The sequence below is a fragment of the Pogoniulus pusillus genome, chromosome 7 (assembly GCF_015220805.1).
Source record: "Pogoniulus pusillus isolate bPogPus1 chromosome 7, bPogPus1.pri, whole genome shotgun sequence".
Taxonomy (NCBI): domain Eukaryota; kingdom Metazoa; phylum Chordata; class Aves; order Piciformes; family Lybiidae; genus Pogoniulus; species Pogoniulus pusillus.
This window is the reverse complement of record NC_087270.1, coordinates 1,657,256-1,670,334: the sequence shown is the minus strand read 5'-3', so window position 1 is coordinate 1,670,334 and position 13,079 is coordinate 1,657,256. Positions and strand designations below refer to the sequence as shown.

Sequence of the window (13,079 nt, the reverse complement as noted above, 5' to 3'; positions counted from 1 at the left end):
ATTAATTAACTTTAAAACACCTGCTGGACAGTGCAGTTGCAATAAATTTAAACAGCAAAGTTCGATACAAAGAGAAAAAAATAGGAGTTAAAAAAAGCAAAGAAAAAAGATTTTTAAGATGAAAAGGATTAAGAAACAAAACTAAAAAAAAAACCACGAGAAACAAACAAACAAAAAAAAAAAACAAACCAGTGAGGAAAAGAGGAAAGAAAAAAGGAAAGAAAAAAAAAACCCCACAACTTAAAAATAAAGAGAAAAAAAACCCAACCAAAATAAAAGGGAAAAAGCTCAACAACCAAAAACAGAGGAGGAAAAAAAGAAACAAAACACAACCAAAAGTGAAGAGGAGGAAAAAACAAACAGCAAACAAACAAAAACAAAGGGGGTGGGGGGGAGACCCAACCAAACTAAAACAAAGGGGGAAAAGACACAACCAAAACCAAAGAGAGAAAAAACCAAAACACAAACACAAAAACCCAAATTAAAAAGCCAGTTGTGAAGCTTGGCAGAACCAAGTACATCCTCCTGGCCATGTTTTACCCAACTTCATCCTCCCCAACTTACCTTTGTGGAGTCTGTGGAAACAAGGGTGTAGGACCTCGCCAAGCCTCCTGGGGTCTAAGATCTAGAGAGTAAACAAAAATGTTAGCATTAAAAAGAGCAAAGCTCCTTAAAGAACCGTGCTCTGCTTACTCTTGGAGGTGCCTGAGAACTTGTTTTAAACAGACAAGCTCAAACTGGATTATGCATCACCAAACACAATTCACCGTGCCCTGGGTTACTGCTGCTGATTTTGGTAGAGTCCCTGTGGCCAGCAGTAGTAGCAAGCTCAAGATTAATTAAGAAAAAGGTGACTTCTTTTTGTTTTGTTTTGCTAAGCTTCAAGTCAGAAGAATGGGTTTTAAATGCTGCAAGTAGCACTGGTCAGTGCTTGGGCTCTTCTCTTGAGTTTTTAAAAATGCAGCCCCATGTCTGTCACCATAACAACTGAAGACTTCATTTAATGCATATACTTCTTCCAAGTTCTTCAAGCACTCTGCTTCACACACAAAAAATATACACACACCAAAAATATACACACACTGCTGTGTCATCATCACCACACACCATCTTTGTGAGCAATAAATAGTCAAATTATGTGCATGTTCCCCTCTGATTAGGCTGAGTTATTCTATAAAGCAAGCTAAAAGGATGTCCAGACCAAGTGATAAAGCAAATAGCTCCACTTCCTTCACCTTCAAATAAATAGCTATATTATATAAACGAATATATTTATAGAAATATAATATTATATTTATAGAAATATAAAGGTTATGTTTGTAAGTAGAATTAATACAATTATATTCTCTATACTACGAAACAAGTATCTATAAATAAATATAAACTAAAAATTATAGCTTATATTACATAAAGTTACATTCAGGTTACACTTAAAGGTATTAAATATTTTAAAAGTTAACCCAGACAATAATAAAACAATTAAATACCATAGCAGTAATAACAATAATAACTTATTAATGATCTCTGAGGTCAGTCACCAGACTGCAAAATACAGAATTACATCCAGGTTGTATTTACAGATAGTAAATAATAACTCATAAATTAATCTAGACAATAATAACATAATAAAATTTAACAATATATTGTTATTATCATCATCATAAAAATCTATCAATGATCTCTCAGAGATCAGACATCAGACTGCAAGCGTAGCTACATTCAGGTTATATTTGAAGACAGTAAAAAATATTTCATAAGGTAACCTAGACAATAACAATAAAATATAACAATATATTATTATTATTAATTATTGTTTAAATCTATTAATGATCTCTCAGAAATCAGTCACCAATGCAAATGCAAAGTTACATCCAGGTTACATTTAAAGACATCAAAAAATATTTTACAAGTTAACTTGGACAGTAATAATACAACAATGCTATGACAATAAAAAATAATTGATTCATGATCTCTCAGAGATCAGTCACCAGATTGTAGTAAAGCCTTTCTGGCTAAGAATTTGGCCAGAGATTCAGCACTGCAGTTGTAGGAAGCAGCAAGGAGGAGGACCACCCACTTCTCAATTGTTTCTCCTACCCAAATCGACTCCTCACAAAGATGTGGCAGTAACAACGTTGCTTTAACAGACCCCACAATTAAAGGGGTGTTGTCCTTCCAAATAAACTGGGCAGTAAACAGGATAAAAGAAACAGCTAATCAATAGCTCCCCCCAGCCTGGCCCAAACACTTGAATTGTGCATCAATCAAAAGCTTCAGTTTCAGTGACACCTTTGATTCTTCTGAATGGTGTTCAAGTGTGACCTAATTTCAACAGCTGGTTCCAGAAGTTGTCTAATAATGTGCTGTGATGGGACAGCAGTGTCCTGTTAAACTGCCAACATTGCAAGGATGCTAAGGCTTTGCAAGAATTTGAAAGGAAAAAAAAAAACACCCACAGAGAAAAAATCTGTGCCTCTCTCCTAACTCAGTCTGGATGGTCTGCAGGCTGCAACCATCTGAGCCCCATAGAAACCTTCCAGGGCAGCACTTGAGCATGCAGGGGAGGATACAAGCAGCCCCCACTGAAGAGAACATCCTTTACATCAGGGGAAATAAATTCTGATCCCTAGCAGCAGCTCCTTGTTCTCACCCAGGCATCCTCTGGGCAGAGCTAACCCAGCCCAGCAGCAGCCTGAGCTACATTTAATTTCTAGACTGAACGTTACATGTACACTCCTGCCCCAAACATACATGCCCTGCCAGACCAGGAAAGGCTGAGAGAACTTAGTCCTTACAGAATGGTTTGGGTGGGAATGCACCTTGAAGATCATCTAGCTGCAATGCCTCTGTCACAGACAGGGGCACCTTCCACTAGCCCAGGTCGCCTTTAACATCAACAGGGAGAGAGCATCCACAGCCTCCCTGTACAATTTGTTCCAATGTCTCACCAAACTTAAAGAATTTCTTATTCTCCAGTCTAAATCTGCTCTCCTCAAGCTTCAATCCATTCCCTTCTCATCTGATCCCTGCATGCCCTTGTAAAAAGTTCTTCCCCAACTTCTTGTAGGGCCCTTTCAGGTAATGGAAGGCTGCTCTAAGGTCTCCCCAGAGGCTTCTCAGTCTTATGAAGAGAAGGCTTAGGGGAGACTTTATTACCATGGGCCAGTACATAAAGGATGGCTACCAGGATGACAAAGGAGTCACATGGAAAAGAGGTGATGGGTAAGAGTTACTCATGGGGAGACTCTCATTGGACTCCAGGTGAAAAATGTTTCAGCCTGAGAACAGAGATTGGAAACATCACCAAAGGCAAGCAATGGATTTGCCTAAACTGCTCAGTTTCAAGATTCAGCTTGACAGGATGCTGGACCAGCTCATTTCAACTCCACTACCACCTAGAAAGGTTGGAGCAGGTAATCTTTGGGGTCCCTTCCAACCTGGCATTCAGTGATTCTGTGAAATACACACACAGAGATATACACACCAATGGATGCTCATGATAAGCTCTACCTGTTTACATGCACTGCTAGTCTAAAGCATCACAAGGACTGAAGAGGTGTATGTGGCACTTTCAGTCTGCCAACCACAGGGACTTTTACATTCACGAACAGGCTGGGCCTGCTTCAGTGGTGGGGGGTTTGCTCTTGATTAGTGCAACAAGAAAACCCAGGCCTCCCTCTAGTGCTGCCAGTTCAACTGCCCAGAACTGGACACGTTACTGCAGACGAGGTCTCACCAATGCAGAAGAGAGGGGAAAGAAAACCTCCCTTAACCTACTGGCCATACTCCTCTGAATGCATCCCAGGATGCCTTTGGCCTTCTTGGCCACAGCAGCACATTGCTGGCTCATGCCCATCCTACTGTCTACAAGGACTCCCAGGTCCTTTTCCTCAGAGTTACTCTCCAACAGGTCAGTACTCAAGCTGTACTGATCCACGGGGCTGCTCCTTCCCAGATGCAGGACTGGGACTTGCCCTTAGAGAATTTCATTTGAATTTCTCTCCTCTCAGCTCTCAGGTTGGATAGCAGCAGTGCAGCCTTCTGGCCTGTCAACCACTCCTCCCAGAGTGGTATCATCAGCAAACTGGGATGTTCACCGCCTCTCCATCTGTAGCTCCAAACATGTGCAGACACTGGGATGAGGGCTGGGTTTTGCCTCTGTCACCACAACCAGATTTGCAGGTCACCTAAGCGTATCTCAGTTCTTCTGCTTGCTAGGAGACACAACCTTCCATAAAAACATCCCATTTTCCACTGAGAATAATGGTGATGCTTCCCCCAGCCCTCTCCTCTGCACACACTGAGCTAGGCAAGACCCCCAAATATCAGGACAATTATACAGACTAATACAGCTCATTCCTCCCTGGTCAGAGCCTCACATTCTAATTGAAGTTTATGACTGCATTTTCCATCCCACTGCCAAGGTCAAAGGGTGCTCTAGTGAGAAATCAAGCGAGGTGATGCTGGTCTCACCCTGGTAGAGCATTTCCCAGTCATACAGACCCCTGCTTAAAGGTTAGTTAAAAACATGTGTCCTACTTAATCGCATTCTTTGCAGCTGAAAAAGAAAGGCCCCAGCTCTCTTGCTGTAAACCACATCTTTTTTTTGCAGCTCTAGGGAACAGTTTATGAAAAGAGTTTAATGAAATCGCCATTTAAAGCCACCTTATTACTATTCATTTGTATGGCTCTGACAGAAGAACAATCTTTGAAGGGAGAAAGCTTGGAGCTGTGAATTGCACTTCAAAAAGGGACAAAAAACCCCAACAAAAACAAACCAGGAGAAGAAATGACAATTAGTATTTTCTTCAGTCTTCAAAACTTGGGCATTTCCTAGAGCTATAAGGCCAAATAAACTGCTTTCTACAGCAGCTCCTCGAGTAACAATTTATCTAATCAGTGTGGCAATCAAAGACGAGATTTTTGTGTTTACTGATTGCACTAATCAAAATCACTTTTTCAAATGCAGCTAATTGACAAGTTTACTGACTGGAAAAGTCAGAAATCAGATCCCCTGCGCTGCAGAAACCAAATATGCCATTCACAGAGTACTGCCACGCTGCACTTGACTCCCCAAGTTATCAGCACAGACAATTATTCATCAGCTGAAAATTGGTACATCAAAGTCAAATCAGAGAACAACAGTAAGGAACGCCCACAGCAGGCTCTTGAAGGAGAGATGGCACTTGGGTTGACCACATTGCCCTTCTAGAGTCTAATTTCACTTAGTCATTATTACAAAAACATCATCCATAAAAAGCAAAAGTTGCTTTGCATCTATCTCACAAAATGGGGATTTTTTAAGCACATCAGCTTTAGTTCTTCAGGATGGTGACTTCCAGATACTTTCTAATCCAATCATACCACAGCATACAGCTGCTCTCAATTACACAGTTGGTGACACAAGAGATAACTTGGACCATTAAGAAAACTGAGGCTAGGCCTTCTCATTACAACTTTATTTCCCAATTGAAGAGATCTGAGAAGAAATTCTTTCCAGTGAGAGTGGTGCAACACCGGAATGGGTTGCCCAGGGAGGTTGTGGCTGCTCCCTCCCTGAAGGTGTCCAAGACCAGGCTGGATGAGGCTTTGAGTGACCTGTTCTAGTGGGAGGTGTCCTTGCCTATGGCAGAAGGGGTGGAACTAGATGATCTTTGAGGTCCCTTCCAACCAAAACCATTCTATGATTCTATCTGCTTTGACAGAGACATTTGTGCTTGAACTGAAGGGAAGAACTACAAAAGGCAAGAAGAGAGCTGTGCTGTCAGATCCAGGAACGTTTTTTAGTACTTCTAGATGCTGGGTGAAATTTGCTCATTTCTGACCTCAAATTTCCATCAGAGCAAACACACTGCTTCATAGATTCATAAAATGGTTTGGGGGTTGGAAAGGGACCTTAAATTTAGATCATCTAAGTTACAAGCCCCCTGCCATGGCAGGGACACCTCTCACTACACCAGGTTGCTCAAGGCTTCATCCAACCTGGCCTTGAAAACCTCCAGGGAAGGAGGAATCCATGACCTCCCTGAGCAACCTGTTCCAGTATCTCACTACCTTTACTGTAAATAATTTCATCCTAATATCTGTTATTAATGTTTCAGCTGTTCATGCAGATGGCTCCTGATCAAACAGATGACCACCACCCAGTGCAGTGAGGTTCACAGAGTTGCTGGCCTGCTCCTATCTTGACAAGTTTGCTCCATGTTCAACCCACACAATCCATATTCCAGGATGTTTTACAGTGTCCAGGTGTGGCGCCACTTGCAAAGCCTCCCTTCAGCACAGATGTCAGAAAGACTGATTTCAGCAGAAATCTTGGGCTGTGACACTTGAGGGAGGCAAGATTCTTCTAACAAGATGTTTCAGCAATAGTTTAACCCTCTTACCTGGAGAAAAGGTGGCACTGGAGAGACCTTATAGTGGCCTCACGGTACCTGAAAGGGGCCTACAAGAAAGCTGGAAAATTACTTTTGACAAGGACTTGTAATAGGATGAGAGGGAATGGATTGAAGCTTGAGGAGGCCAGAGGTAGACCGGAGATCAGGAAGAAATTCTTTCCAGTGAGAATGGTAAGACACTGGAACAGGTTGCCCAGGGAGTTGGTGGATGTCCCCTTCCTGGAGATGCTGGAAGAGCAGGTTGGATGAGGCCTTGAGAAATCTGGCCTAGTGGAAGGTGTCCTTGCCCATAGCAGAGGTGTTGGAACTAGATGATCTTTTGCGGTCCCTTCCAAACCAAACCATTCTATGAATCTATGAACCAGGATCTCTGCCTGGTAAGAGAGGGGTTAAGACACATGTGGCCAGTTGGCACTGAGTCAGCTGCTGCTGTTGTTGGTTGTCAAGCCTTCACATTGCAGTCATTTTAACTCAGAAGTTAATTAGAGTCTAAAACTAATCTCTCGGGACAGATTGGTATGTTAGTATTAGAGGAACTAAAAAATATTAACTGACAAAGAAGACATTTGCAGCCTGTTGCACTGTGGTGTGCCACAAAAATGGAGAGTGCCAGAAGCCATCTTCTCCACTGTGGGATGAAGAGCCTCAGAGTAACAGCAGGCACACAGTCCCTGCACTGCCTTTTGCAAGATAACTGCTGCTGGGCCCCTCAATTCAAGAAAGATGTTGAGGTGCTGGAACATGTCCAGAGAAGGGCAACAAAGCTGGTGAGGGGCCTGGAGCACAAATCCTATGAGGAGAGATTGAGGGAGCTCGGCCTGTTTAGCCTGGAGAAGAGGAGGCTCAGGGGTGATCTTATTACTGTCTACAACTACCTGAAGGGGCATTGTAGCCAGGTGGGGGGTGGCCTCTTCTCCCAGGCAACCAGCAATAGAACAAGGGGACACAGTCTCAAGTTGTGCCAGGGTAGGTCTAGGCTGGATGTTAGGAAGAAGTTCTTCACAGAGAGAGTGATTGGCATTGGAATGGGCTGCCCAGGGAGGTGGTGGAGGCACCGTCCCTGGGGGTCTTCAAGAAAAGCCTGGATGTGGCACTTAGTGCCATGGTCTGGTTGATTGGATAGGGCTGGGTGATAGGTTGGACTGGATGATCTTAGAGGTCTCTTCCAACCTGGTTGATTCTATGATTCTATGGTGGCTGAAGGGACCAGCAGGCTAACCTGTCACCTCTTTTTGCTGCAGGAACAGGAGCAGCACACCATCTTCCCATTAGCCTCTGTCTAACGGGAAAAGCAGCATAAGGAGGGTGCCAAAGGGGAAAAAAAAAAAGAAGACAAAAAACCCCAACAAAACACCCAAAACCTTGTGTTGAGATTTGCCAGGCACACCTGCAGAACAGCAACTGGAGATGCCTAAAGCAATTTGAGGGTAAGGAAGGGACATGTGGAAGAAAGCCACCAGACAGCTCTTCTGAGGCCAACAGATGGACTGGGATTTCATATTGATCAGTGGATTCAAGCCTCCTCAATTTGAAAGAACGATGGCACTGGGGCATATTTGCATGTGGAGTGCCTCCTATACAACACAAGGTGCTCAGATGCCATGAGGATGAGAGCTTTCTAAGTACCTAATTGGCAAGATCAGCTCTATGCATGTCAGGCAGAGAAAACTGCTTTGAAACAAGCATTTCCCACAAAGTGCCAAGACCAAACCTTCAAAGAATTTGAATAGTGGGCTCACAAATACTTTTTCTAGCCCCAAAACCACACAGGCTTTCTCTTTCTGGAGATTAATGAAAAATTTGGTATTTCTCTGGTGGCTCTGCTTTCCCATTCCCCACACTTTTCTCTCTAGATCATGTTTTTTGTTCAAAAATCCCCCTTGTTTTCCTCTAATCATAGCCTCCAGGCTCTCATATTTGATCCATCTCTCCACTTCAATCTGATTCCTCTACAATAAAGCTTCGGCACCCACCACTCAACCACACTTCATTTACTTTGGGGCTGGCCAGTAAGTCTAATTGAGAGTGGCCATCACAAGTATTTATTCTCAGTAAAACTGCAGGTAGGAAAAGGCTGACAGCTTCACTATGAAGTAACCTGGTCTTCCATCTGTGATAAAATGTTGGAACTCAAGCTTTATCTGTCAGCTGTTGAAGCTTCAAACACTTACATAATTCAGCACTGCAAGAATTCAGCTGAACAGCAAGAGCTTCTTACTTCCAGCACCATTTCAGGCAGTTTAGCCAAATTTCTTGTCTCTATCCCATCATTATAGAAATGCAGCTCCAAATCACAGCCAAGAGACAAGAGCATCTAGCATCTTTCTTTTTTTTTTTGAAGCCCTTTGCACAAGCAATTCCACTAAGCCACACAGGATTCATCTTGTCACTTCCAGTGACCCACTTGTTTGCCAAGCCAATAGCAGTGGCATCCTTGACTTCCTGGCCATCTCCAACCACCTCTGTCTGGAGTTGCAACACTACACAGGCAGGGGAATCTGACATAGGATTGTGAATTAGCAATTTCAGTTCTATCTGTGTTTCCAATCGTAGCTCTTCTGTCACAGCATCACCACGTGTTTCAGCCTCTCCTTGGAAGAGAGGTGCTCCAGTCTCCTAACCCTCCTCACCTTTGTAGGCCTTGTTGGACTCCCTCCTGTCAGTCCTACAATCTCTGCTGACCTGCCACCATGCCTCATGCATTATTTTCTATGGTCAGCATCCTTCTCTTGTTCTCTTCAACCACAAAGCACCACATCTGTAATGAGTCTGCTGATGCTGGTGACACTGAGATTCAGTCACACACTGAATACGTTCTGGGTAACAGATAGTATGAACCCTTACACAAACAGCATTTGAATCCTGGGTGCAGTATCCAAAATATCCCACTTAGAGGCACGTAAATATAGATACACAGGTTGCACTGGACTGAAAGGGACTCTTAAAGGTCATCTTGTCCATGCAGTCAGCAAGGACATCTCCAACTAGACCAGGCTCCTCAGGGACATATCAAGGCTGATCCTGAATGTTTCTGCAGACAGGGACTCAACCACATCCTTGGGCAACCTGGTCAAGTATTTCACCACTCTCACTGTCAAGAGCTTCCTCCTGATGTCCAACCTAAATCTCCTCTGCTCCAGTTTCAAACCATTGTCCCTTGTCCTACCTCTACAAACCCTTCTAAACAGTCCTTCCCCAGCCTTCCTGTAGGTCTCCTTCAGGTATTGAAAGGCTACTATAAGGTCTTTCTGGAGCCCTCTCTTCTCCAGGCTGAACAGCCCAAATTCTTCCAGCCTGCCTTCATAAGAGAGGTGCTTCAGCCCTCTGATCATCTTTGTGGCCCTCCTCTGGACCCTCTTGTGCTGAGAATGTCCCACAGCTGGACACAGTACTCCAACTGAGGTGCCATCAGAGGCGAGGAGAGAATCACAGAATTAACCAGGTTGGAAAAGACCTCTAGGATCATCAAGTCCAACTTATCACCTAACCCTTTTAATTAACTAAACCACAGCACTAAGTGCCTCATCCAGTCTTCTAAATGCCTCCAGGGATGGTGACTCCACCACCTCCTGGGTGAGTGGCAGAACCACCTCTGTTGATGCCATTGTCCTTCTGGGCTGCAAGTGCCCATTGCTGGCTCATGTCCAGCTGCTCCCAGTACTCCCAAGTCAGTTTCTGCTGGGCAGTTCACAATTCATCATCCCTCAATCTGGATTGATATTGACATCAGTATTGATAAACGTTTAGTATATTTCACCACAGTAATTTCCTCAAGGAAGCCTAAAAGAGAAGGGCAACACAAGGCTAATGAACATGGATGCCTGCATCCATTTTTAGTCTGTGGTAGTGCAACAAAGAGGAAAGTGTGATCCTTTTGAACCCGGGACATGTAGGAAGCAGAACCACTTACTTGAGAGGAGTTTTGGAATCTGCTGCTGCCCACCCATAAGCGGCCTGGCGTATGGGCTCCCGTAGCTTCCAAGGGGCACTGTATTGGCATACATTCCTGGCATCCCTCTGTCCCTTGGCATCGTATGCCTGTTACATAGAAGAAAGGAGAAAGAAAAAGAATAGGGTGTTTGTATCAACTCCACCTCACAGCACAGCTGCTCTCCAGTCATGGAATGTCTCAGCCTTCTCCACTGCAGCACAAGAGCTGGCTTACAGAGACACATCCACATCTGCCAGGCCCTGGCTGGTTTTCCTCTGTGCTACTACATTCATGTTAGGACTCTGATGCTTGTGGCATCAGTTTCTCAGTGCCAGGGAAACTGATGGAGCAGGTTATCTTAGGGGTGATAAGGGTGCACCTGAGGGATGGCAAAGGCCTCAGGTCCAGCCAGCATGGGTTTAGGAAGGGCAGATCCTGCCTTTCTAACCTGATCTCCTTCTATGATCAGGTGACTGCTTGGTGGATGTGGGGAGGCCTGTGGATGTGGTCTATCTGGACTTCAGCAAGGCCTTTGACACTGTCCCCCACAGCAAACTGCTGGCTAAGCTGTCAGCCCATGGCTTGGATGGCAACACTCTGTGCTGGGTTAGGAACTGGCTGGAGGGCCGGACCCAGAGAGTGGTGGTGAATGGTGCCACATCCAGCTGGCAGCTGTCACTAGTGGTGTCCCTCAGGGATCAGTGCTGGGCCCCATCCTCTTTAACATCTTCATAGATGATCTGGATGAGGGCATGGAGTCAGTCATCAGCAAGTGTGCAGATGACACCAAGCTGGGGGCAGATGTGGCTGGGTTGGAGGGCAGAAGGGCTCTGCAGCAGGACCTTGACCGCCTGCACAGATGGGCAGAGTCCAAGGGGATGGCTTCAATAGCTCCAAGTGCAGGGTGCTGCACTTTGGCCACAACAACCCCATGCAGAGATACAGGCTGGGGTTGGAGTGGCTGGAGAGCAGCCAGACAGAGAGGGATCTGGGGGTGCTGATTGATACCCACCTGAACATGAGCCAGCAGTGTGCCCAGGTGGCCAAGAGAGCCAGTGGCATCCTGGCCTGCATCAGGAATGGTGTGGTCAGCAGGAGCAGGGAGGTCATTCTGCCCCTGTACTCTGCACTGGTTAGACCACACCTTGAGTGCTGTGTTCAGTTCTGGGCCCCCCAGTTTAGAAGGGACATTGAGATGCTTGAGCGTGTCCAGAGAAGGGCGACGAGGCTGGGGAGAGGCCTTGAGCACAGCCCTACGAGGAGAGGCTGAGGGAGCTGGGATTGGTTAGCCTGGAGAAGAGGAGGCTCAGGGCAGACCTTATTGTTGTCTACAACTACCTGAGGGGAGGTTGTGGCCAGGAGGAGGTTGCTCTCTTCTCTCAGGTGGCCAGCACCAGAACAAGAGGACACAGCCTCAGGCTGTGCCAGGGGAGATTTAGGCTGGAGGTGAGGAGAAAGTTCTTCCCTGAGAGAGTCATTGGACACTGGAATGGGCTGCCCGGGGAGGTGGTGGAGTCGCCGTCCCTGGGGCTGTTCAAGGCAGGACTGGACGTGGCACTTGGTGCCATGGTCTGGCCTTGAGCTCTGTGGTAAAGGGTTGGACTTGATGATCTGTGAGGTCTCTTCCAACCCTGATGATACTGGGATACTGTGTGATACTGTCACCCTGGGCAGAGATTTAAGGAGACATAGTAACCCAGCTACACTTTCTCATTTTCAGCCTGTGACATATGAGAACAGAAGATGGCTGACAAGTGCAGAAGAATTCACTTTCCAACACAAAAATGGAGGAAAGACTGCTGCTTTTTCTTCTTCCAGCTCCTTCAGAGTCAGAAAATGAAGAAGGTATTTTTGCTTCCTAAAGAGACCCTAGTGTTCAGTTGCTCACAATTTACTTTTCCTTGCTAGCAAGATTACCTCCTTTCAAATACCCTACCTCTTGGCCTTGCTCGAGGTGTGGCTCCTTGCCTTTTCCACTAAGGAAAGGAATTTCCATTTATCTAGAATACATAAGCCCACTTCATTCTCTTACCCTGCACTCAGCAGCATTTTACACTGCAGTGCTGCAGGACATTATGTGGAGACTCAATAAAAACTGAGTGTGACAATGCCCTGAAAAATGCTGAACCAAGTGGATTGTAGGGTGTAACAGCAGGGATTCGAACAAGGGCCTTAAGGCCTTCTTTTAAAAGCAGAAAAGACATTATTGTCATCTTCATAATCATAGAATGGGTTGAATTGGAAGGCATCTCCAGAGGTCATCTGCTCCAAACCTCCCTGCTCTCTTTTTGGGCAGTTGGGTTTTTATGTACACCTCCCAGCAGGCCCCAGGGCCCAATCTAGAGCTGCTTTTTAACTCCAGAGCAGGTCCCATGGCCCACTCTGGAGCCAACTCCAACTCCCAGCATGCTTTGTGCCCCCCACTCTTGAGCTGCTCCCAACTCCCAGCATGCCTTGCTGCTGCTCACCCTAGAGCCAGACCAGCCTTGGGGCCTTCCTTTTCATTATCACTTGTGTGTAATCTCATTGTACCTTCTGCACTTCAGCCAAACAGCCATCAAACGACTTGTAAAAACCCAACAGAAGTCAGTGAAACCAAACTTGGAGGAGGCAAGATATGGCAGCAAAATCACCTAATACAGAGTCTTCATCAATACTGAACTTCAGTACAGAAACATGGAATGGTTTAGATTGGAAGGGACCTCGAAGCTCAGTCAGTTCCAACCCCTTGCTGTAGGCAGGGACACCTC

At 45.3% G+C, this 13,079-nt stretch overlaps 1 protein-coding gene across 1 annotated transcript in view; it reads right to left on the bottom strand.

The window, feature by feature from the left end:
• XRN2 (5'-3' exoribonuclease 2) overlaps positions 1-13,079 on the bottom strand; it is a 64,473-nt gene that overhangs the window by 11,674 nt on the left and 39,720 nt on the right. Inside the window, exons 27-28 of the mRNA XM_064145717.1 lie at positions 10,309-10,436; positions 565-625 (exon numbers count right to left, since the gene is read on the bottom strand). Coding sequence (XP_064001787.1) covers positions 565-625; positions 10,309-10,436 — 189 coding nt within the window. The remainder of the gene's footprint in view (positions 1-564; positions 626-10,308; positions 10,437-13,079) is intronic.